Source organism: Calypte anna, chromosome 1 (genome assembly GCF_003957555.1).
Source record: "Calypte anna isolate BGI_N300 chromosome 1, bCalAnn1_v1.p, whole genome shotgun sequence".
NCBI classification, from domain to species: Eukaryota; Metazoa; Chordata; class Aves; order Apodiformes; family Trochilidae; genus Calypte; species Calypte anna.
In genome coordinates, this window is record NC_044244.1 from 57129471 (window position 1) to 57152017 (window position 22547).

The window sequence follows — 22547 nt, forward strand, 5'->3', positions numbered from 1 at the left end:
CTCATCATGGCACCTTCAGGAAGAAAGCATGGAGGAAAAGCTGGTAAACCAGTACAGGAAGATCCAGCCATACCTGCTTATGACTTTCAGGAGGAAAGAAAAGAGCTGAGTGGATCAGAGGAAGATATTAGAGAAGGTGATTGTATGATTATTTTTTTTTAAACATGAAGTTTATAATATTTCTGGCTATATAGAAATGAAGATACTTCCACGTTAGCAAATGTTTGAGTAAGCATGGTTTGTAATGGTTGTTACAGTTAGCCTCTTATTGTTTAATTTTGCTTGCTGAGAGAATACAGAAGAATAGCTCTGTATAGTGCACTATTATGTCTTGAAATGGTATGCAGAGTCTTTAATAGAGTAGGATTTTGTTACATGATTTTGTAGCCATATTTTGATGTCACATCCTTCTATCACCTGGTTGCATGTAACATTTTGAGACCAGGATAGAACAGAGGATTTGTGCTTGCCTGTATGGAGTGCTGAGTTGGGTCAGTCTTAATGCTGGCAGGGTTAAGAGTACTTCTGGTTGAATCAAAACCAAGGAGAAGAAAGAGGAAGAAGCAGAGAAAGCAGAGGAAAAAAGAAGTCAACCAAGGGATTCTTGTTTAATTTGGAGAGTATGTCACAAAAAGCAGACCTTCATTAAAAATACAGTTCTCACTCATTATACAATAGGCTTTTTTGTAAAGTTTGATTTAACTCCATTTCTGGATTTTTGTCTTTCAGTGGTTATCCCTGAGTTTGTTTCTCTTAATTTCTCCCCTTCTTCATTTGTTCAGGCTAAATTCCACCCCAATGTCCTTGTGAACAGAAATTTTATAGAATAGAATCATAGAATGATTAGGGTTGGAAGAGACAGACCTTCAAGATGATCCAACCCCCCTGCCATGGGCAGGGACACCTCCCACTAAGCCAGGTTGGTCCAAGCCCCATCCAGCCTGGCTTTAAACACTTCCAGGGAGGGGGCAGCCAGGGCTTCCCTGGGCAACCTATGCCAGTGTCTCACCACCCTCATAGTAAAGAATTTCCTCCTAATAGCTAATCTAAATCTCCCCTTTTCAAGTGTTAAACCCTTGTCCCTTTTTAGCCAAGGATTTTTATGTTTTCGAAAGAATATAGATACCTGTTTATTATTTTGCTTTTTTTAAAGGTCTGAGTGCACAACTTCAGTCCTAATTTTACAGTAAAACAAATTTCGTTTGGGCTGGTTTTGAGTTGGGAGTAATTTTGTATAAGTGGACAGAGAAACCAAAATGGGTTTAGTCCAGTCTGTAGGAAGTCAAGGCAATGCCAGCTCAAATCTATCCTTGCAGAGGAATTCATCACCATCTGTCAGCTCTATGTTCAAAGTTACAGGAGCTGCATGTGTCATGGATGGCAACTGAGACTTGTGAGACATGTTCAGAGAAGTGGTAATACAGAAAAGGAATTAAACTTAATAATTCCAATGACCCCCACAAATTATAAGGTATTTTTGTAAATAATTTTGAAATTTGTATTAAGGCGAAACACCAGTATTGGACAAGCATGGAAAGAAAAGACCTTTGGTGACTACTCATGTGATTCCAGATGATGTTGGGTAAGGTTAGGATTTTTTTTTTCTCAACTAAGTCCTAAATAAATACTAATTTCATTATTTGCTATGCTTGTTTTACTTGTTTGGGTTTTTTTTAGAATTCGATTTAAAAAAACAGGTGACAGATAACACAGTAGTTGTAGGTAAAAAAAGAAAATGCAACATTTTCAAATATTGTAGATTCTTTTGAACATCCATAAAGAATTGATACATTTGTCTGAGTTCTTAATATTATTGTTTCTTTCAAAAGATTATTTAAGTTTTACACTAAATTGTTATTTCATTATTTTTTCTCCCTGTGATGTTTGTGGCTTATTAATATTAACAGTACTTTAAATGATCAACTATAGTATGCTAATTTTTTTTCACAGATAAATCTTATGAAATTCAGTATTTATGGACAATGTACATGCAGTTAAAAAGTGGGTGTAGAAATAGCTGTTATCAAGATACAGAAGATACTTTTTTTTTTTACTTTTTTTTTAATTCTTAAAAAAAAAAGAAAGTGTTGTTCTGTGGTGGATATGATGATATAAAAACAAGATGAACATTTTTGTTACCCACCATCACTATGCCCACTTTTAGACTTGTAGCACTGCCTTAAACACTGGTGTTATAATCTTGAAGGTGTTAGAAAAGCAGAGCTGATGTTATTTGTCTTGGATTTTTCTTACTGTGTAAGTCATGCTAACTTTGATCAACTTGTTTTCAATTGATACGCCAAATACATACTGTGTTTTATTTTTGTATAAGGAACTATCAGTTTTGTTTACCATCCTCTTCCTCAGGACCCTCTAATTCCTAATATTACATTTTTACTGGGGAGTAAGTTAATAGATTCTAGTAAAATTTATAAAAACCAGAAAAGTAGTCTAAAAATGAGACCTCTCACAGCAGGTTATTTCTTATCTTCTAGAACAGCAGCCATTCTCTCACTGCTTACAAGTAATAGTCATGTGGATAAAATTGGTTTTAAGTATATACAACATGTCTAATTGTGAAGTCAGAAAAAGGGACAAAGAAAAATTTTAAACACTTTTTTGCAGGGGTGAAGTACAGAATATGCTGGAAAGATTTGGAGGTAAGTATGCTTACCTTCTAATAAATTCGAAAAAAATTCATGTTTAAATTGCAGAATTTGCAGTAGTTCCTTACCATGAAGTAAGTTTAAATATTTATGTAAAATGACCAGTCTCTGTAGCATTTTTCATCAGTTCTGAAAGAAAAACCCAAACAGTTTTCAGAAAGAACTTATATATAAGTAGGACAAAGGAAAAGAAGGTAATAATGGCTTATTCAGTGAAATCTACATATTAGTGTAGGCAGTCAGAAAGGAAAAAGGCAAAGATGCACAAGTGCTTTTGGTTATCAATTCCAAATTTAGGATGAAGCTTAAGGCATAGTGTTTATTATAGAGAAGAGGGCACACACTGAGGTGGGTGCTGTTCTTAGTCTGTTATAATGACATAGAAGGAAACTGGGAATTGATACTTGAGTGACAAATGAGGGCCATGTAACTGTTAATAGAAGCAGCTAAATAGAACAAATCATTTTAATTCTAGACAAGGAATTTTGGAAACAGATTTTAGTTGTGATACTGAATGAGCTAGATAGGCTGTACTCTACACACTGTCAGAAGTCTAGAGAACAGGGAATCAGTACAAAAGAGAATTAGAGCAGTCAGGAAGAACACAAGTTTCTGTAAGAGCTAAAGAATGAGGGTAAGTAGTGCCAGCCATCTAGTGATTAGAGACTTATGCAAGTCACCTAGTTGGATTAGTTTAGTCATAAGCAGGTCCTCGGATGCCTTTAATTATTACAGTTATTATTTCCATGTAAATCTTAAGGTGAGTGAGGAGTTCCAAAAAATTCAATTATTCATTAATTAAGACTTTTTGCTGTTAAGGTACAGATCAGAATGCTATTGTAGATCTAGCAGTCTAGATAGGAGGAAGTTTTCAATGTTAAAAAGCTACGATTGCTTGCTATTGAAGACCCAAAAATAGAAGGGAAGAAAATGAAAGGATCTGAGAGAGGATGGTGTTTCCCAAAAAATAATAGGTTTAACATTAGCAGGAGCAGGTGTCCCAGAACATTAGAGAGAGATTTGACGTATTTCCTAAAATCTACACTGAGAGGGAAATTGCTATATTAACCTGAAGTTGTGAGATGCTAAATCTCCAAATGTAAATGAAGTGAAACAAACATAGTAACATATTAACCTGAATACTTTTTCAAGTACATAATCACATGTGCTAAGGAGGTGTGACTAAAACATCATTAGATACTAGAAAAAAGAGTAAGATGCCTGTACTCAGTCAGGTTTGTGTGAGGTATCTCTAGCTTTGAACAGAGAATTCACATTCTTAAGATGCCCTGAAGGCAATGTTTGAAGATACTCTGTGCCAGCTGATTGGACAGTGCTGCTAGTTTCAGGTGTATGTGTGTTTATTGTATGGATTATATGTTTGAAGTACATCTTGGGGAACACATGATGATGGTGTGTAAAGAACTGTTTTAAATGTACATAATGGAAGCACTGAAGCTATGCCAAGCTCAAACCACTGAACATTTCCAGTTCGCTGTGTTGGTCTGCTCAACACCTGACTGACACCTTACCCTTTACCATGCAGCCCAAAATGAGAGAAGCTAAAGCTGAGTCACATCATGGCAAATCCTATTGGATTTGGCCCCTCAGAGAGGTGGGACTGGAAGCAGGAGTAGGTGTTAGAGTAGTTGTTGAGGCTGGGCAGTGAGTAGTTGCAACGTGAGAGGTCTGGTGTTGGTTAGGGTTTATGGGAGGCTTGGGGAAGCAGCATGTGGCAACTGCAGGCTGAGGGATGCTCTAAACACAGCAGATCAAATTAGCTTCTTTTCCTTAAAACATGTTTTCTTCTCCAAAGCATAAATTAAGCATTTTTAATGAAAGGTGCAGTGTATCCTGGCATGCTTAATTTCAAGATATTCCTTGGTTTTTAGCTGACATCAACAAGGCTCTCTTGGCAAAGCGGAAAAGATTAGAAATGTATACGAAAGCCTCACTCAAAACCAGTAACCAGAAGATTGAACATGTTTGGAAAACACAGCAGGAGCAAAGGTAACACTCACCCTTGTTTTTTTAAACCTGTGAAGTCAAATTCCCTTTGATTCACTGCATGGATAGTTCATCCATCTTCTTGCAGCTAAATCAAGCACTGTATCTACAAGTTACATACCTGCTCAGGTCCCCTGTTTCTGCTGCCTCCAGTTGCATCTGCTTGGCTAAACTGACAGTAAATGTAGCTCAGTGCTTCCTCTTTTGAATGGAGAAACTTAATATTTGGAATTTGGAGAGCAAGGTTATCTTCAAAAACTGGTTTTAGTTTATCTTTATGGAAAATGACCCTTTTAAACCAATGTTTTAATTTTTTCCACTTCAGTTGAAATTTTCTATTTCTATTTGAAAACTGAGAAATGTTCAGTGAAAATAATTTTAATTTTCTCATTGTAAATAATTTTCTCTGTACATAACATTCCTTTCACCTTGTAAAGACAGGCTTATCTCTTACAAACAGGTTTACCCCTTTAAGAGGTTCACCTCTTGAGATTAACCTCTTAAAGACAGATTCTACAGGTAGAACAAACTACTGCATCCAGTGCTGCATCCAGTTGGCGGCCGGTCACTAGTGGTGTCCCCCAGGGATCAGTGTTGGGCCCAGTTCTGTTTAATAGCTTTACTGATGATTTAGATGAGGGGATTGAGTCCATCATCAGCAAATTTGCAGATGACACTAAGCTTGGGGGGAAGTGTCGATCAGCTGGAAGGCAGGAGGGCTCTGCAGAGGGACCTGGACAGACTGGAGAGTTGGGCTGATTCCAACGGGATGAGGTTCAACACGGCCAAGTGCCGGGTCCTGCACTTTGGCCACAACAACCCCATGCAGCGCTAGAGGCTGGGCACAGAGTGGTTGAGAGCAGCCAGGCAGAAAGGGACCTGGGAGTCTGGATTGACAGGGAGCTGAACATGAGCCAGCAGTGTGCCCAGGTGGCCAAGAAGGCCAATGGCATCCTGGCCTGTATCAGGAACAGCGTGGCCAGCAGGTCCAGGGAAAGGATTCTGCCCCTGTACTCAGCACTGGTGAGGCCACACCTCGAGTCCTGTGTCCAGTTCTGGGCCCCTCATTTCAGGAAGGATATCGAGGTCCTGGAGCGGGTCCAGAGGAGGGCAACCAGGCTGGTGAAGGGACTGCAGCACAAGTCCTGTGAAGAGAGGCTGAGGGAGCTGGGGGTGTTCAGCCTGGAGGAGGCTCAGGAGAGACCTCATCACTCTCTACAACTCCTGAAAGGAGGGTGTAGCCAGGGGGGGGTTGGTCTCTTCCCAGACAACTTTCAACAAGACAAGAGGGCACGGTCTTAAGTTGTGCCAGAGGAGGTTTAGGTTGGATATTAAAAAGAATTTCTTTACGGAGAGGGTGATCAGGCATTGGAAAGGGCTGCCCAGGGAAGTAGTGGATTCTCCATCCCTGGAGATATTTAAAAAGAGACTGGATGTGGCACTCAGTGCCATGGTCTGGTAACTGCAGCGGTAGTGGATCAAGGGTTGGACTTGATGATCTCTGAGGTCCCTTCCAACCCAGCCAATTCTGTGATTCTTTGAAAAATGAGACAGCTAAAAACTGAAAGTCAGCAGTACTTGTAGCTGCCTTGATGGTTTTATATAAGTATGTATGTGAAATTTGCATTGGCAGAATGCAAGTTTACATAGCGAAACTACAGGATAATGCATTAATGAATGAGCTAATCACTTTTTCATTATAAAGCCCTTGTATTAAGCCCAAGATCTGTAGCTGAGTGAGAAAAACATTGTCAGTCTAGGAAAACCTGACACCATTAAGACCAAAATTTGTAATTTTCTTTTTTTTAACCTGAGTTGTGTATTCAAGTACTGTCTCTTTTATATGTATATAATCCACATTTTCTCAGAAACCCTGTGTATATATATGTGTCCAGTTTTTCAAAACATGGATTACTCAGTCAGGGCCAAATGTCAAAATAGCCTGTTTCTTCATCTGTGCTGGCTCCTTTTATTCTACCCCATGTGTGTGTTGAACCTTAGCTTTCCTTTCAGTTCTTTGTGGTGTTCATCATACTTACTGCTACTGTCTGCTTATAGGCAGAAGCTCAATCATGAGTTTTCCCAGCAGTTCCTGACCTTATTTCAGCAATGGGATGTAGACGTGCAGAAAGCAGAGGAGCAGGAAGAAAAACTAGCGGTGGGTTTCCAGCATAACATCCATCTTGTGTTTCACAGGAATTTTCACAAAGCAGGAATATTGTTATTTAGACACTCAAGAAATGTAAAAATACTTTATGTAGTTTAAAGAAGCATATGATTGCCTAGCTTAAAAATCTTATTCAAGCTTGGTGGCTCTCAAACTGTTAATATTTATGTTTTGGGATATATTTTAAAGTGAAGAGGGGTGCATTACTGAAAGTTTATAAATGGCAGTAAGTGATGTCTTAGGGCAACATATGGCTTGAGAAAAGCCAGGACCATTTATGGAGAAGAGAGATGTGTCCTGTTTCTGTGTATCCACAGTCTTTGGGTTCAAGGAACAATGGAGTAAAGGAAAGCAGTTGTGTTTTAGCATGCATTGCTTCAAACATGCCTGCCTGCATAAAATAAACATATGAGAATTTGATCACTGAAAGGAGATAGGGATTATGCAATGAAATGCAGTCACATGATGCTGAATTATTCATTAGTAAGAACAGGAATAACTCTCCAGGCAGAGACACACAGAGACACATTACCCAGATTTCCAGTGAAGGGAGAACTTGCAATTCTGATGAACTACATGAGCATTGCTGTCCAAGTGCTTTTAGTTAACTAACGTGATTATTTTTTCCTTTTACTTTTCCTTCAGAATATGTTTCGTCAGCAACAAAAGGTTTTTCAACAGGCAAGAATAGTTCAGAGTCAGAGGCTGAAAACCATTAAGCAACTCTATGAGCAATTCTTAAAGGTACAGTAAATTTTCTTCTTAGAAGGCAGCTGATTCTTACATCACTGCAGGAAGCTGTATTAATTCAACCTTTTATGAAAGGTGTCTTCTCACCGGGTCTGATGGGCTTGCCTGTTCCAAATATTTAACCATAACCCTCAGAGCACATTTTCTAAGCAGAACACAGTTTTGTACCTGTTTAAAGGTTATGTGGGACAGTTAAATCATCTGGATTTTGTTTTATTAATTATTCCTTTTTTTTTTTTTTTTTTGTCTGCACTTAAAGAAGTGAAACTTTACAGTATATAAAAAATACATACTAGGCTGCAATTTACTGCTTTTACTACGGCTGACAGGAGCATCCCTCATAATGAGAATTAGATAATTTTTTTTCTGTCATTAACCTTTTTAGCTATTGCTGCTTCATGTAAGAAAAGAGATCCTTAAAGAAAATTAATTGCAATTCCCTTAAAATTGCCCTGTTAGAACTCCCTTCATCTCTTTCTAAGCAACATTCATTAGAATTAGAAGGGTTTTGCCTTTCTGTAACCCAGTATTCAAGGTGAGCCTTCACTGAAGTGTCAACAGGAAGAATCTGGCAGAAGTTATGATTTCTGGTGAAAACAGGACCAGCTGGCTGGTTACATAATCAGTCCCATTTAACTTGCCTGTTGCTTTACACACAATTTTTGCATTTTTTGTTAGTCCCTACTAACACCATTCTTTTGGACAGTACTTACAGAGATAATATATTGTAAACACATGATTCATACTGAACAACTGCAGTGTGCTTTGAGTTGTTTTTGGTTTTTTTTTAACAAAGTAGCTAACAGATTAGACAGCAAACAAAAACTGATGAGCACAACTACTGAGAAATTTGACTCTGGGGTGTAGAAAAAGAAAAAAAACAAAGAAAAAAGGTTTTTCCCTGTGAATTTACACTAAAAACAAAACACTCTATTCCCAGACTTTCCATCTCTCACTGTTTTTCTAAATAAGGTAATAGAAATCTAAACTGTGAGAAAAATGAACATTCCCTGAAAAAATGGTTTTGTAATAAATGTAGAGGCAGAGTACCATAGAGTTATTGTAGGGTAGAAGTCAGAAGAGATCTCTGGAGATTGTCTGGTCCAGCCAGCTGATGGTGTAACAGACCTACCTAGAGACTGTTATCTATGACATGTGCCCAGGTTCCAGTGCTCAGTTATCCTCATAAGGAAAAAAAAAAAAAAAAGTGTTTCCTGATGTTCAGAGGGGTCCTCCTATGTTTCCAGTTTGTGCCCATTGCTTCCGCTCCTGTCACTGGACACCTGAAGAGCCTGGCTCCATCTTCTTTGTGCCCACCCTTCAGATATTTGTGCTCATTGATGAAGTCCCTCTGTGAGGCTACTTTTCTGTAGGCTGAACAGTCCCAGCTCTCTCAGCCTTTCAGAATAAGAGAAATCTTCTTGTCTCTTCATCATCTTCCTGACCCTTTGTTGGGCTCAATACAGTAATGTCCGTGTCTCTCTTGTACCAACTGAGAAGACTGGAACTGTACACAGCACCCCAGGTGTGGCCTCACCAGTGCTGAGTAGAGGGAAACTATCACCTCCCCCAACCTGCTGGGAGCACAACTATTGCAGCCCAGGAACCCAGGAGCCACCTGTGCCACCAGGGCATACTGCTGGCTCATGTTCAGTTTGGTGTCCATCAGAACCCCCAGGTCTTTTTCTGCCAAGTTGCTGTGTGGCCCCTGTAATTAAAAGTCTTAGGTAACTCTATTTTCTTTTCCAGTCTTTTCCTAACTGTTTGCTTTTTGAAGTTTTGGTAAGTTATATACGGTTTATTTTTTTTCAAGTCTGTTAGCTTCAAAAAATAAATGTAAAATAGAAAAACTTTTACTTTATGATAGTTGAAATTTAATAACTAGTAACTGTTCCAAAAGTGAAAAGTCTTGACCAAAGATGAAAAACTGAACAGAAGGTCAAGTATTACTTTGAGGATTTTTTCTCCTCAAAGAAGATAAAAAGGTAGAAATCAAGCTTCAAATAACGTTAACTACATTCAAGTCAAGGAAAATAAAACTATGCACATACACAGAGTTAGGCATAATTGTATGCACAAAGGGAAGTTAACCAGCAAACTTTACTTGCTTGTTTGGGGAGAAGTGTGCAAAAAGAAGCAAATTTTATTTCTTTTATAGTCTTCAAGTCTGCAAGGTTGTCATAATATTACACTGCTATCACTCCTGACAGGTGTCCATTTAATCTTTTCCTGTAGAATACCTATCTTATCTGAAACGCAGACCTCACAGATGCTGAGTGGAGGGGGCTGTTTCCATCGCAGGGTTTATATTGTTTAAATAGGAATGTGTACTGGAGTACCAAGTCCTGTATGATTTGTCTGTCAAGTTTTTTACAAAACTGAATTGAGTCTGAATAATGGTTTGTTTGTTTTGAGTCAACCCTTTGGTAATGAATAATTCTGAATTAAGATTACCCTTAATTTCAGAGCATGGAGGACCTGGAGAAGAGCAATGAAAATCTCCTGGCTGGTGCACAAAGTGAGCTTCGCAAAGAAATGGCCCTGTTGCAGAAGAAGATTATGATGGACACCGTAAGTATCAGAACTATGAAGAAGGTAGTTAAATGCAAAAATAGAACATTCTATAGAAAGTCTTTTAACATTCATTTAATTAGCTCAAAGGAATCATTGATATGGCATTTGTTCAGTATTATCTCCTTTTCTCGTAACAGCAACAGCAGGAGATGGCAACTGTTCGCAAGTCTCTTCAGTCCATGTTATTCTGATGGCTCAATGGAGAAACAACTTGTACCTAAATAACATGATACAAGTATAGGCATTAGCCATAGAGAAGTATGTTAAGGTTTACATGTTTAAAGTTCCTATTAAACACTTTCATTGATTGTTCTAACTTTGTACCTGATAATGTTTTCAGAATGTATATTATTAAACTTATTAATTGGGCTGGGGGCAGTACAGATCCCAAACCATTTATTGTCTGTCCAATTCATCTTTAACTAATTGGTACTCACTTTCAGCAGCATTGGTCTGTTTTAAATTGTTTCACGTTTTATAACGCTAAATTGTAACAACTGGCAGAATTACTGAAAAATGCATTACCCAGTTTTTATGCAATAACTTTAGGCCTTCAGGTACATTGTGCAAACATAGGCATCTTTCATGACATGCAGACTAAGGTTTTCATAGTTTCAACACTTAGTCTGCTGAAGTATCAGCTGTTAAAAAAGCTCAGAGTATAACCTAGCTAATGTAAGATTGTTTAATGATGTGTAGTATAGGAAATTGAAATAAATTTTGTTAGGCTAGGCACTGTAGCATCTTTGTACTAATAAGAGATTTATGAACTGTAATTTATCTAATAGGCAGATTTCTTTAGTTGAATGATGAGCTGAGTATCACAGCTTTACATGACATCTACTCAAGTAAGCGTAATTAAACATTATGCATTTTGGGATATATAGTTCTTGTAAAACCACTGCTAAAAATAATCTAGTTCACTTATTTAGTACAAGTTATTACACCCTTTGAGAAGGAATATTACTTTTTGCAATACCAAATGACTACCAATTTATGGAGGCCCAAGTTTTACAGGTAAAGCATTTATCTTTCATATATCTCATTACAGTAAATCTGTATAAATTAAACAGCTTAGCTTGCATGCAGTTTGTTTTTACAGAGAAATATTATGCTTGAATATCCTTTTTTACAAATCAGGCAGTTCCTAATGTATTTAAATGCTTAGACTTAATACAACAGTAGATAAAGAAAAAACCATCCACACACCCACACGCACAAATGGGATGTTTTCATAATCATGTATTTCAAAACCAACTCAGACTCGGCTTACTAACATTTTTAATTCAGAATCAAGTAATTTGATAATAGCTCTCCAGTTCTGGGAGACAGATTACAGATGGCTAATTTACAGAAACTTGCATTTGGTTGCAACTGAAGTTGAACAAGCAGCTGGTATGGAGCTCGCTCTTCTGTGTCTGCTGGGTCTTGGGCAAGGAGCAAACACAGAAGTTACATTGCTAGAATGATGGATGAGGCATAAGGGCCTCATGGTGGCTAGCTCATTCTTAGCTCAGTCCCCTAAGAATGATTACATGATGCTATGAACTACAGTTAGAACAGTTTTTGCTTATCTTCAGTACTAGGTTATGGGTTAGCATTGCCTCATGTTTGGTTTTTTGATCTATTTCTGCATTAGTTTCCTGTCATCCACGTATCTCAATCCTATCCTCAAAACTACTTCTGTCTACTACTACATGACAAGTTTTTGAGTGTTCTGGGGAACCAAACCTCTTTGCTCTAAAAAAGTTGCCTGTGTCTTTTAATGAGGTGGGTAGTTTGCTCAACAGTATTCAGACAAAATGAAACAGTCTTTACCCTTTTTAACTTCTTACTGCCCATGGCCTGCATTCTGGGTAAGTTCATGTGTAGATGCTGTGTCTTTGCCTGCCTCAAACAGGTGTAATAGAATTCATTTGGAATTTATAATTGTCACTTAAGAGTCTTAGTCCGTGGCAGTAACTGTTACGGTTTTCCCTCAAGTGTATCACTACATCCTTTTTAGGCAGGAGTGGCAGATAACATTTTATTCCCCCCAAATTTAGCAGACAGTACATACAGCTTTCAAAGTTTCTTGAACACCTTATGAAGTCTTTCTCAATGTGCAGCTCAGAAGCTGCAGTGCTAGTACTTTTAAAACAAGCCATAGCATTCTTTATTGCACACTTCAAGAACAACTTCAGCAACTGGAAGTGGTAACAGACACATTCAACAGCTTTTTACAAAAAACATATTCAGTTAGTACCTCCTTAAAGGTAGTTAGTACCTCATTAAAGGTGTATAAGCTTACAAAGTTTGTGTAAAAGTCATGATTTGTTCATAGAGATGTTACTTGAATTCAGCTTTTCTTTAATGAAAACAGCAGCCCTTCAGCTACAGGCATTATGTTAGCCAACGGGTCTGTTCTTAAAGAAAGAGAGGGTGAGAGTGAGCCTGACTCCCTGTTTTGGAGAGTTTTACTGTACACATCAGAGTTTAGTTCCTTGCAGTTTTGTTTGGTTACAGTACAATGACAGATACAAGACAAATGAGAGAGATCATTAGGCAGATGAACATAGTGATAGCAAACATACTTCAGAGGCAATTACATATAAGTGGGTGGCACTGCCAGTCAGTCACAGCCATTTAAGTTTATCAGTGAGCTTCATCACTCACTACTGCAGTTTCACAGATACAAGTTAGAGTAGGTGAAGTTAGTGTCCTCAAGGTACACAACTACCCCTAGTATAGCTAATGATGGAGTACAATGAGGCAAACCTTATCACAACCACCAAACCAGAAACTGGCCTTGAAGAAAATACAAGCTACAATCATATTTAGTAACAGTAGGTTATATACTTAGATACTGGGGAATGCACGAATCCTAAAGGCACTCATAGCAGTATTTTGAAATGTAAGAAAATTTTCCTGAGCTATACCTCTTTCTTCCTACTGATCCAATAGCTTGTTCTTTAGAAATACTAAAACAGAAATTAGTAAGTAGTTTTACCTCATGGATGCCTCATTTTTCCAGCAGTACTATACATTGTTATGCCTGACTACCACTCCACTGCATTTCCAAGAAGGCTTTAGACATTCATGTCAGAACATTAGTCACTTGGAAACGGTAAAATTCCTTTCTGAATTCTTGTTGGTAGCCCCTTGGGTTTGCAGTCTGTATTCACCAGACCAGAAGTACAGAATCAAGATTACTTAACAAGAAATGGCAAAAGTTTCCAGTGTAGTGTTCACACTGAAATAACAGCTGCGATGTCTAGAACACAGGGAGAAATGCAGCCTGGTTCAAAAATATTGATCAGAATCTGCAGAACTTCATATTTAGTAATTCTAACATCTGGTAATATCTGAGAGTGCCCTTTCTCATAGAACTGTTTTCTGTCTCCCCCCAAAAAAGAGAGGCTGCTTCATTCAGTATTCCCCTAACTGCTTCTCCTCTTGTCCTTCACCTATTTAATCAGTCATTATGGTTTTGAACCTGTTCAGGAGCTTGATGAGATGAAATTCTGAAGACATGTATATGAAGATGAGCAGCAATCTGTAGGCATACACCAGTGGCATATCTCAGCATATCAAACATGGATATGAACTTCAAAAGAACAAAACAGAACAGGTTAAAAAAAACAAACCAAACAAAACCGAAGTATTTTTAAGAACTGTCTGTACACAAAGTAATCTGTACTTTAATTAATCTATCCAAGTGACAGGTTTAACAAGCATTATAACACGTAGAGTGGTCTATTTAAAACAACCCCAAAACCCAAACACCATTCCCTTATGTCTGATAAACAAAGGTTGCTAGTCTGCAGTTAAAAGAATAACTAAAGAAATCACCCGAACTAAAGCATTATTACAAGAGATATCTGTAAATTGACTTTCACATCTCTGCTCCAAGAAAAGAAAGCCAGTGAGCTCACAAAATATATGATTACATGGTATCCTGGCACTCCCTTCACAGTGACAGCTGAAATCTGAGCAAGGCAGAAATGGAAGGTGGAATGACAGGGATAGTTCTCCATTCTTTCAGGCATGCTTCTAATGGAATGAATAAAAGAAAATGCTTACCAGTGCTATCCAGAGAACAATATATTCATCAATGAAACTGTTGAAGTACTGGTCCAAAAACAGAAGTCCTGGCCCAATAAATGCAGTGTCCTGCAGACAGATTTCACTTTTTGTCATGTGAGCCACCTATGTTAAAAAAAAAAAAAAAATTGCATTACTGCAAGATCAGTGTCACCATCAGAAAACCTTCACCTCAGCTGTGACAGGGTGGGACATCCTTACTCAGCTTGAGCCTGCTCCCTTGGTTCTTGGGAAGCACTCAGGCTTCTGTTGCAAATATGTAGTAAGGCAGATGTTTTTTTAATCCACTGATGAGGTTTTTAATAACAAAAAAGATAAAGTTTCTCTCTTCATTTTAATGATCTAAGTAAATTCCTATTTCATATAATTAAATCGTAAGTCACAGCACTGCTCCTAAATCTTGAGGGAGCTCAGTTAGGATGTTAAAGACAGACAGTGTATTTCTAGGAGCAAGTTAATCAAAAGAGTAAGTTGTAACTAATACATTCAACAGTATGTGTTTGCATCAGTGTCATATCTAATCTCTCTATAGGAGCCTGAGCCTAGTTCAGTGTCTTGGTCACAATGAAATTTGTAACACAGTGGGAGAGCAGAATGAAAAATCTTGCACAGCACCCACTGATGCAGCAAGCATTGAGCCAAGAACCAGTTCAGTTTTAGGAGGCTGAGGACTGAAACAAGATTCCTTACCACCAACTTCTGTGAGATTTTGGCATTCACAAATCCAAATGTCAAGACATACAGGCAAGAATGTTTTTCAAACAGCTGAGTTGTAGACTTTTTATAGATCATAATGGCCAGTGTGATAAGTAATCCAATGTGCAAGCCTGGTGAAAGAACGCTCGTTCCCTGAAATGCAAATTGACAGAAGATTTATCTTGGGCTTCAGTCACACAGTAAGGTCCAGATTTAATGCTAATATGGATATTGCTATTCCCATTAAATAAAACTAGAGTTATCAAAAACATAAAAGTCAGTTAGCACAATGCCAATGTATCTTATTGGCGTCCTTTGCAGTGACTATTAATCAAATTTGTAAGAAAATTCATAGCTGGTCCCAGACACAGAAGAAATCCAATACCAAGTAAAAAGAAAGCAGATAATAAAAGCCTCTGCTTTAGTCATCCAACACACATATGCCTGTCTTTTTAAATGCTGAAACCAGTAAAACCCATGCAATTATCTGAAATACAAAAAATTACGGGCATAAGTTATTCAAAACTCATTCAGATTTTTAAAGTAACTTACTGCTATTGTAGATCCATTCTTTCCAACCCCTCCACCAAAGATGACACGGAAGTAATTGATAAAAGAAAGTGTTGTTCCACACAGTATGCCAAAAACTGCAAAGAACTTCAGTTCTAAGCCCACCAAAGGCACCTCAGTAGGAAAAACAGGAAAGATAGTAAAATTTGAGGATAACAACAGACTGATATCTAAGCAATAACAACTACTGATATCTAAGCAACTATTTTATATGAACTCTTGCTTCCCCAGGAACAGTCTTGAGGGTACAGTGTTTGGACATGGTTTTCTTTCTAAGGAGGCAACAAATTTCTTTTAAAATGTTTAAACTACACTTCTGAATACCTAAGTTCTGGTCTTAAAATTCATCCGGATGTTACAAACATGCTAAGCATGATGTTCTTCAAATATTTTTACTATATAAGCAAAAACTTGACACAGACTATTGCATCACCAAAGCATGGGACAGGGGTGGGAGTTGGGGGGAGGATGTTGCTTTTCTTTCACTGGGTAGCACAACATTGAACCACAGGAAACACAAACACCATCTGCCCACTTTGTGTTTTGGTACATGTTATTTGTATGCTGTATCTTTGCATTTAGACTAGTCTCCAAATACAAATTTTAATTAAAGTTACCTTTCAGAATCAATTGCAGTTTCAAGGAAACTTCCAAAGGCAGCAGAGGATTTAAAAAAAAAAAACAAAAGTAGTAATAAATTGAAACCACTTACTCTATTTTTTAATACAGATTGTTTTGAGATACAGCATAACCTTCTTAATACTGAAGAGAAGTTATAATTAAATTCTAATGCACTGACTTTATTTTCCAACATGAAAATAGAACAAAAGCATCTTGCAAGATGGGGAAAGGAAACAAAATTTAGCTAAATGTTTCTTAGTTGCTAAGGAAACTCATTAAATTAATTTGAATTAATTGATCTTTTATACTTAGATTAATGGAATGGTCTAAGCTCTTCCATGTGCTATAACTAAGCAGAACTATATATTTCTAAGACCCTAGAAAGGATGAAGATGTTAGTCTAATGTCCTTGTAATCCCAACCAGTAAGTGCATATTTAAAGTTCAGAATACAAACCAGAAATAGGGAAACGAACAGAAAAATAATTCTTTAAATACAGATATCTACATTTAGAATGTAGAAAGAATTTAACCTTTCAATTTTAAAATAATGCATCCTATGAATGATTTGACTGAACAGAAATATATGTCTTGCAGTAAAATGTAAAAGCAATAAAACTAGAACAAAATGTGTTAACAGCTTAAGGATCTGCAGAGTATTAGTTCCAGATCAGAGGTTTATATGTGGCAGATGGGGTCTTTTTTCCTCTATATAGCTCTAAACTTTGAGGGTAGGAAGTCACATCATTATACCTAAAATAACTACAACACAAAAATACCCTATATTTGTACAGTAAGTTAAAAGTACATTAAACCACTTATAGTTGTTGATGGTACATGCACAGGATAGCTTCAGATATCATAGGAACTGTGAACAGTTCCCAGGAAATGAATAGTCAACTCTGAATATTTAAGACACTTACTTTATAGTCCCATATTGCTGTGCCACCACATGCCGATATCAAGAGCAACATTGTTATGGCTATCTGAACTTCAGTTACATCAATTCTGTGAAGGAAAACAGGGAGTTTTAGTTAAAGAAAAGGTCTCTTTGCTGTAAATGTAAGGCAGGTGGTGATAAAAAAAAATTATCACCTTAAAAGTACTTTTTATTACCTCCTGTATAGAAAATATGATTTTCCTTGGCTGAAAAAGATACTCTATATGAGGCACACAACTTTGGTTAAATTAACAGTGTTAAACATATATTCATTACCTAGAGTAGGCTCCATATAATTTTAATATGGGGAAAAATCTTTAATGAATACATTGTTAACTGAGAATTTTGTATAAATTTAGAGCCTTGTTGTTGTGTAAGTATCAAATAAAACTTTAAGGCAAGCTCACAGTGAATGCAACCAAACATCTCCAATAAAAGCAACAGTATTAAAAGTATAGACTGTGAAGAGCAGGGTAGGGCAGAAAAGAGTTATTTAAGGCATCATATCATGAAAATTTGACAGATACAGCCTGCAAAACATAAGGGCAGTGTTCTGAGGACTGAGTCAGTGGATAGCTAAGTGGATATGCCCTGTTTCAGAGGACATATAATTGATATCATAAAGACATTATAAAAACAGTGGCTTTGTAGGCCCATTAAAGCCCAGACTGTATCCCACTTTCTGTGTTCTCAGACAAGATAGCCAAACTCTGTCTGTATTTAATTGCTGAAACATTTTGGGAAGACTGAAATATATTTAAAAATTTAAGCAGAAGTTCAAGGGAAAGAATAGATACTTTCAATAAAGCTTAAAAATAACTAAGTGCACACACCTATGGTACATTTTATGCCACCAAAGTTTCTCAGACAAGTACCTGCTCTCGAAGTTCTCAGCAAACAGTGGCAATGGATGTTTAAAATGCAGCATTTCTTTAAGCAGTTAGAATAAATTTGCTGTTTTAAGGTACTTCAGTCACCACATATCATCTCTTGCTCAGCACATGAACCGATTGCCCAGGAAGCAGTGTGGTTTTAAAGGGAGAGGAGTTAACTTTTGGCTAATGGGAAACATTTATGTGATCTTGATAACCACAGGAACATTAAACTCTTGTCTTTCATTGGGAAGATGATAAAAAATGTTTCACCACAAGCTTCAGACTCTTAGTCTTAGAAGGGCAGATGTTTAACCTGCAACTAGAGGTTGACGTGCTCACTGTTGCTCAAGGCCATTGGACTGGCTACTCTTCTTCCTACGCCACTGCACTCCCTCACGTGTACCAGCTGCAGTGATCATCATGACTGTAAGCTGAACCTGTTCAGCTCGCTGAGCCTCCTCTAGGTTTTTAATCTGTTCATATCACGAATTTGCTTGAAGGCAAGCAACAGAGTTTGTGCAGGGGAGAAATGGGGCAGCGCTGCTGGGAGGGAGCGTTTTCTCTCTGTGCCAGGGATGAAGTGTTACATCTGCTCAGGCCTGGCTGTAGCTGCACACTGAACTTGTTGGGTACATCACATAAAAGCATCCATACACAAATGTTCAGAGTCTGCACCCTGTGCTATTAAAACCTAGATTTCTACCCTGTGCTGCAGTTGATGTTGGCAGGAGCAGGTTCAAATAAGTGGGGTTATTTTATGTGCCGAAGTTTAGTATTTAATTTTACAGTCTCAAACTGCTGCTCACAACACATCCCAAATCCAGAGTCCAGAGATTTTAATCAGACACTGTACAGTAGTCTGCATAACCTGACAGTGGCACAGTACCCAGCTGCTCTGATCCTTCCTGGCCATCAGTGCTAGGACTCTCTCATCTGTCATTTGACTTTTAAATCAGGTGCTGCTAATTCAGGAACAGCATCACTGAAAGCTTCGTCCCATGCTATTGCATATTATCATATTTAGTGCAATATACTATTGCCTTCACTTAAGACTGTCACCTGTATGCTTAAGAGAACTAAAATTGCAAGCCTGGGAAAAACTCTGACCTGTTTTCACTAAATAGAAATAAGTCATGTTGGAGAAAAGTTGAGTCTATTTAACCTCAAACAGTAAGCATGGAATACCAGGCCATTTCAAACTGCTTGTACTACACATTATATTTATGTAGAAGCCATTACCATTTCAATTAAGAAAAGTTTTCTGTGGTACAGGAGTGCTTTCCTGACGCAGAGAAACCCTTCTCGTATTTTATGCAAGAATAAAAGGCACAGCAAAGCAATCATGTACACAAGATCCCAGAGCTCATGGCATAATTTATCTCCCCTTAGCGTAGTCCATTGTCTTGTACGGAAGTTATCCTATTTCCACCATCACCCTAAAGCATCTATTTTTGTTAACAGCACAAGATGTCCTTTAAAAAATGTAGTATGGGTGGGCAGGTAGAAAAGTTATTGTTTGTGAGGTGAAATGCACTATCAGCAAATAAAGGAGCTCTTAACCTTATCAGAGCAACAGCTTCTTTTTGATACACACATTGAACAGCATGCAAGGATAGCTGGTCACTAGCCTGTGTGCCCAGTGATGCTCAGATTTGCTAAGGTGCTTCTTGTAGGTCAGAACTAAGTAGGACAATAAGCAGGTGACTTAGCAAGTGGCTGGGGTTATCAGAAGGATAGCATTCATCTATGATATGCTTCCAGTTTTGCTGCAAAAGAAGTCTGATCTTTTCCTCTTTTCAGAAATCATTACTAAAGTTCAGCTTGTCATTTAAAAATAGCAAAAGGCCATGACTAGGAAGGGGACAGCAATCCCCACACTACTAGGAACGAAATTGAAATTGTTACCATCTACATGAACATTGTGACCTCTCCTCCCACACTGCAGTGAGAACAGATGGTATTTCTACCAAGTCGTGAACAGCATCACAGCAATCTCTAGAACTGTGACCTAACACAAAACCTTAAGGACAGCAAAGCCAGTATGAGCTAGATTAAAAGCAAACCCCCCACATAAATCTTGGGAGGGAAATAATTTTCCAAGCATTGCCGTAACTCTGTGGAACTCCTACTGCAAAGGAGACAATGGTTGCAGAGTTTGTTGGAAGGAAAACTGAAGATGTCTGTGAGAGTCATACCTATCAGCAGGGGAATTTCTCTAAAAATGCATCTGCTTCAGAGTTGCCTCACCTGCAACTGTTCTATGGCTGGCAGATTACAGAGAGGGCTACTGTAGATGCTTACTCTGTCCCTACTCCTACATTTGTTTACATTTCAGGCAAGATATCTCTGGCCTAAGCCTGCATGGTGATTGCATGGATTCTGAGAACAACCTGCAGACAACGGAGCCAAACACATGCAAACAAAGCATATAGAGCTAAAATCAGCTGCTAAAAGAACAAGTCCTCTGCTCGGTGTTATGCAGAGATTTAAAGCTCTTGCCAGGTAAAACAAATCTGCTAGGGTGGAAGGGAGGTGAGGAAGAAGGTGAGAGGAAGAAAGGGGTCGATGGGGAGGGGGGCAAACAAGAAATTGAAATGAGGTAGCTAGCAGTCTCAGACATTAAGCCACATGTACTTCTAAAGATACCTACTTACTTTCCAAACCTTAGTGTGCCTGATACATATGTCTGCCAGTGAGCAGAATAGAACATGAACAGTCCCACAAAACAACAGAAAAACAACCAGTCGGGATTTGTTCCTAGTCGGATTGCTATGCAGGATCCAAGGACAACAAAAACTGAAAAGTAGAAATGGACAAGTTAGTCATGTACCCTCTTTGCTTGCAGTTAATAGAAAATAAATAAATAAATAAAAATCACATTACTTTGTTTCAGTGATATAAAATGTCCTGATATGACCGATACTTTACTGAGCAGCAAACCTCAGTCCTGGCAGCAGAGAGCAAAACACAGGACTTCATTTCTTCCAATTAGGGGCCCTGCCTTCTAGCCTGCAGTGGCCATTCTCCTCTCTTCTGGCCTTGTCATCTTAGTTCCATGTGTCACAAACAGCTTCAACTGAAGGGCCCAGCTCAGAGAGACTGAGAGCTGCACTTTGCTGGGAAATGAGGGATAAAGAACGTACCAACTCCCAAGGCAGATGTTTCAGCCATTATGCTTTTAGGGAAGTAGAGGCATTGCCACCAATAGCAGCTAAGTTATGGAAAGTAAAACTGAGCACAGCTTCATTTTTGACAACTCCATATCAACTTTTCTAAAACTCATTCCTCTAAGGAACATAAATTAAGTTTCTCCTAAGTGCCAGGCTGGATGCCCTATTACCAAACTGGTTGTTCATTTGGCACCTCACTGCAAAAGCAGAAGCACATGCCAGCATCAGTCTTTTGAGTCCTAAAAATCCTTTATCAGACATCATCTATACGCTACTGGAAAACACAGGCTATGTATAGTAAAGAATCTCTAAACGTGCTCTTACAGAATTCTTTGTTCACCATTCAAAGACCACTGGATGTGAAGATGCACAGTCAGTAAGAGCAGAACCCACGTTACCCAGCATCTCCCAAAGATACTTCTGAAATATTCTCCCTGATATTGATCAGGGATGCAAAGGTCAAAGGCAGCCTTGGCTGCAGTGACCAGGAGATGGTGAAGCTATCCTGGATAAAGGGAAGATGGTGACCCTGCTCTGAGCAGAAAGTTGGACTAGATCATCTCCAGAGGTCCATTCCAACTTCAACAAATCCATGTGGGGGTTGGTCTCTTTTCCCAGGCAACTCTCAGCAAGACAAGAGGGCATGGTCTTAAGTTGTGCCAGGGGAGGCTTAGGTTGGAGATTAGAAAGAATTTCTTTACGGAGAGGGTGATCAGGCATTGGAATGGGCTGCCCAGGGAAGTAGTGGATTCTCCATCCCTGGAGATATTTAAAAAGAGACTGGATGTGGCACTCAGTGCCATGGTCTGGTAACTGCAGCAGTAGTGGATCAAGGGTTGGACTTGATGATCTCAGAGGTCCCTTCCAACCCAGCCAATTCTATGATTAATCAGCTTCTCTTGAAAACCAGCACTTTACTGAAATGAGGATGGGACACAGTAGGTTAAGGCTACCTGTGGAAAGAGAGTCGCAACCATGATCAAAGAGCTCTCCTAGAGGAGAGCTACTGTTTGTTCTTCTGGCTTGCTTCCCATCAATGGCATCCAGAGACTGGTAGATAAAAAGTCCTATTGCACCCAGGATGTATGCCCAAAAAGGTGCCTGAAAGAGATTTACATAAAAGGTCACTAGACAATTCCCAGTTTCTTAGCTGATAATCTATTTCATTAAATGTAAAATATTGTTCAGCACAAAAGTGTACTACATTTGTTACTTAATGGACAAACTAAATTCCCTGTGCCAGTCTCCACATGAATTGTAGTAGCCACTATAATAAACTACTCCAGATACCCCAGTGGAACATGGGTTCTTCTATTTATCTAGAAAACCCAAATCCCAAAACCATTTTAACCTCTACTCTGCATCAACTGGCTCATTTTTCCACCTTAAAAGCAGTGTTTCTACAATTATTTGTACTCTTAGTGCTGAA

The 22547-nt window shown here is 38.3% G+C and overlaps 2 protein-coding genes across 3 annotated transcripts in view; one reads left to right on the forward strand and one right to left on the reverse strand.

Annotated features, from left to right (window-relative positions):
• Positions 1–10355, forward strand: SYCP3 (synaptonemal complex protein 3). The gene is made up of 8 exons (XM_008505441.2): positions 1–136; positions 1507–1582; positions 2626–2660; positions 4559–4676; positions 6732–6831; positions 7486–7584; positions 10057–10161; positions 10302–10355. The coding sequence occupies exons 1-8, from the start codon at positions 7–9 to the stop codon at positions 10353–10355; spliced, it is 717 nt and encodes a 238-aa protein (XP_008503663.1). The 5' UTR covers positions 1–6.
• CHPT1 (choline phosphotransferase 1) overlaps positions 10218–22547 on the reverse strand; it is a 19330-nt gene continuing 7000 nt past the window's right edge. The window contains exons 2-9 of one of the 2 annotated variants that reach the window (XM_030449468.1): positions 22072–22219; positions 20603–20744; positions 17057–17141; positions 15496–15627; positions 14938–15096; positions 14227–14352; positions 13640–13750; positions 10218–10381 (exon numbers count right to left, since the gene is read on the reverse strand). In XM_030449468.1, coding sequence (XP_030305328.1) covers positions 10337–10381; positions 13640–13750; positions 14227–14352; positions 14938–15096; positions 15496–15627; positions 17057–17141; positions 20603–20744; positions 22072–22219 — 948 coding nt within the window. In that variant the 3' untranslated portion in view covers positions 10218–10336. The remainder of the gene's footprint in view (positions 10382–13639; positions 13751–14226; positions 14353–14937; positions 15097–15495; positions 15628–17056; positions 17142–20602; positions 20745–22071; positions 22220–22547) is intronic. The other variant, XM_030449475.1, reaches the window with a different exon arrangement.

Bases quoted from the DNA above. Each gene is read 5' to 3' on its own strand.
- SYCP3 (XM_008505441.2), top strand. From the start codon at position 7: ATGGCACCTTCAGGAAGAAAGCATGGAGGAAAAGCTGGTAAACCAGTA. The intron at 6,832-7,485 runs GTGGGTTTCCAG...CTTTTCCTTCAG, and splicing joins AGCAGGAAGAAAAACTAGCG to AATATGTTTCGTCAGCAACA. The intron at 7,585-10,056 runs GTACAGTAAATT...CCTTAATTTCAG, and splicing joins TCTATGAGCAATTCTTAAAG to AGCATGGAGGACCTGGAGAA.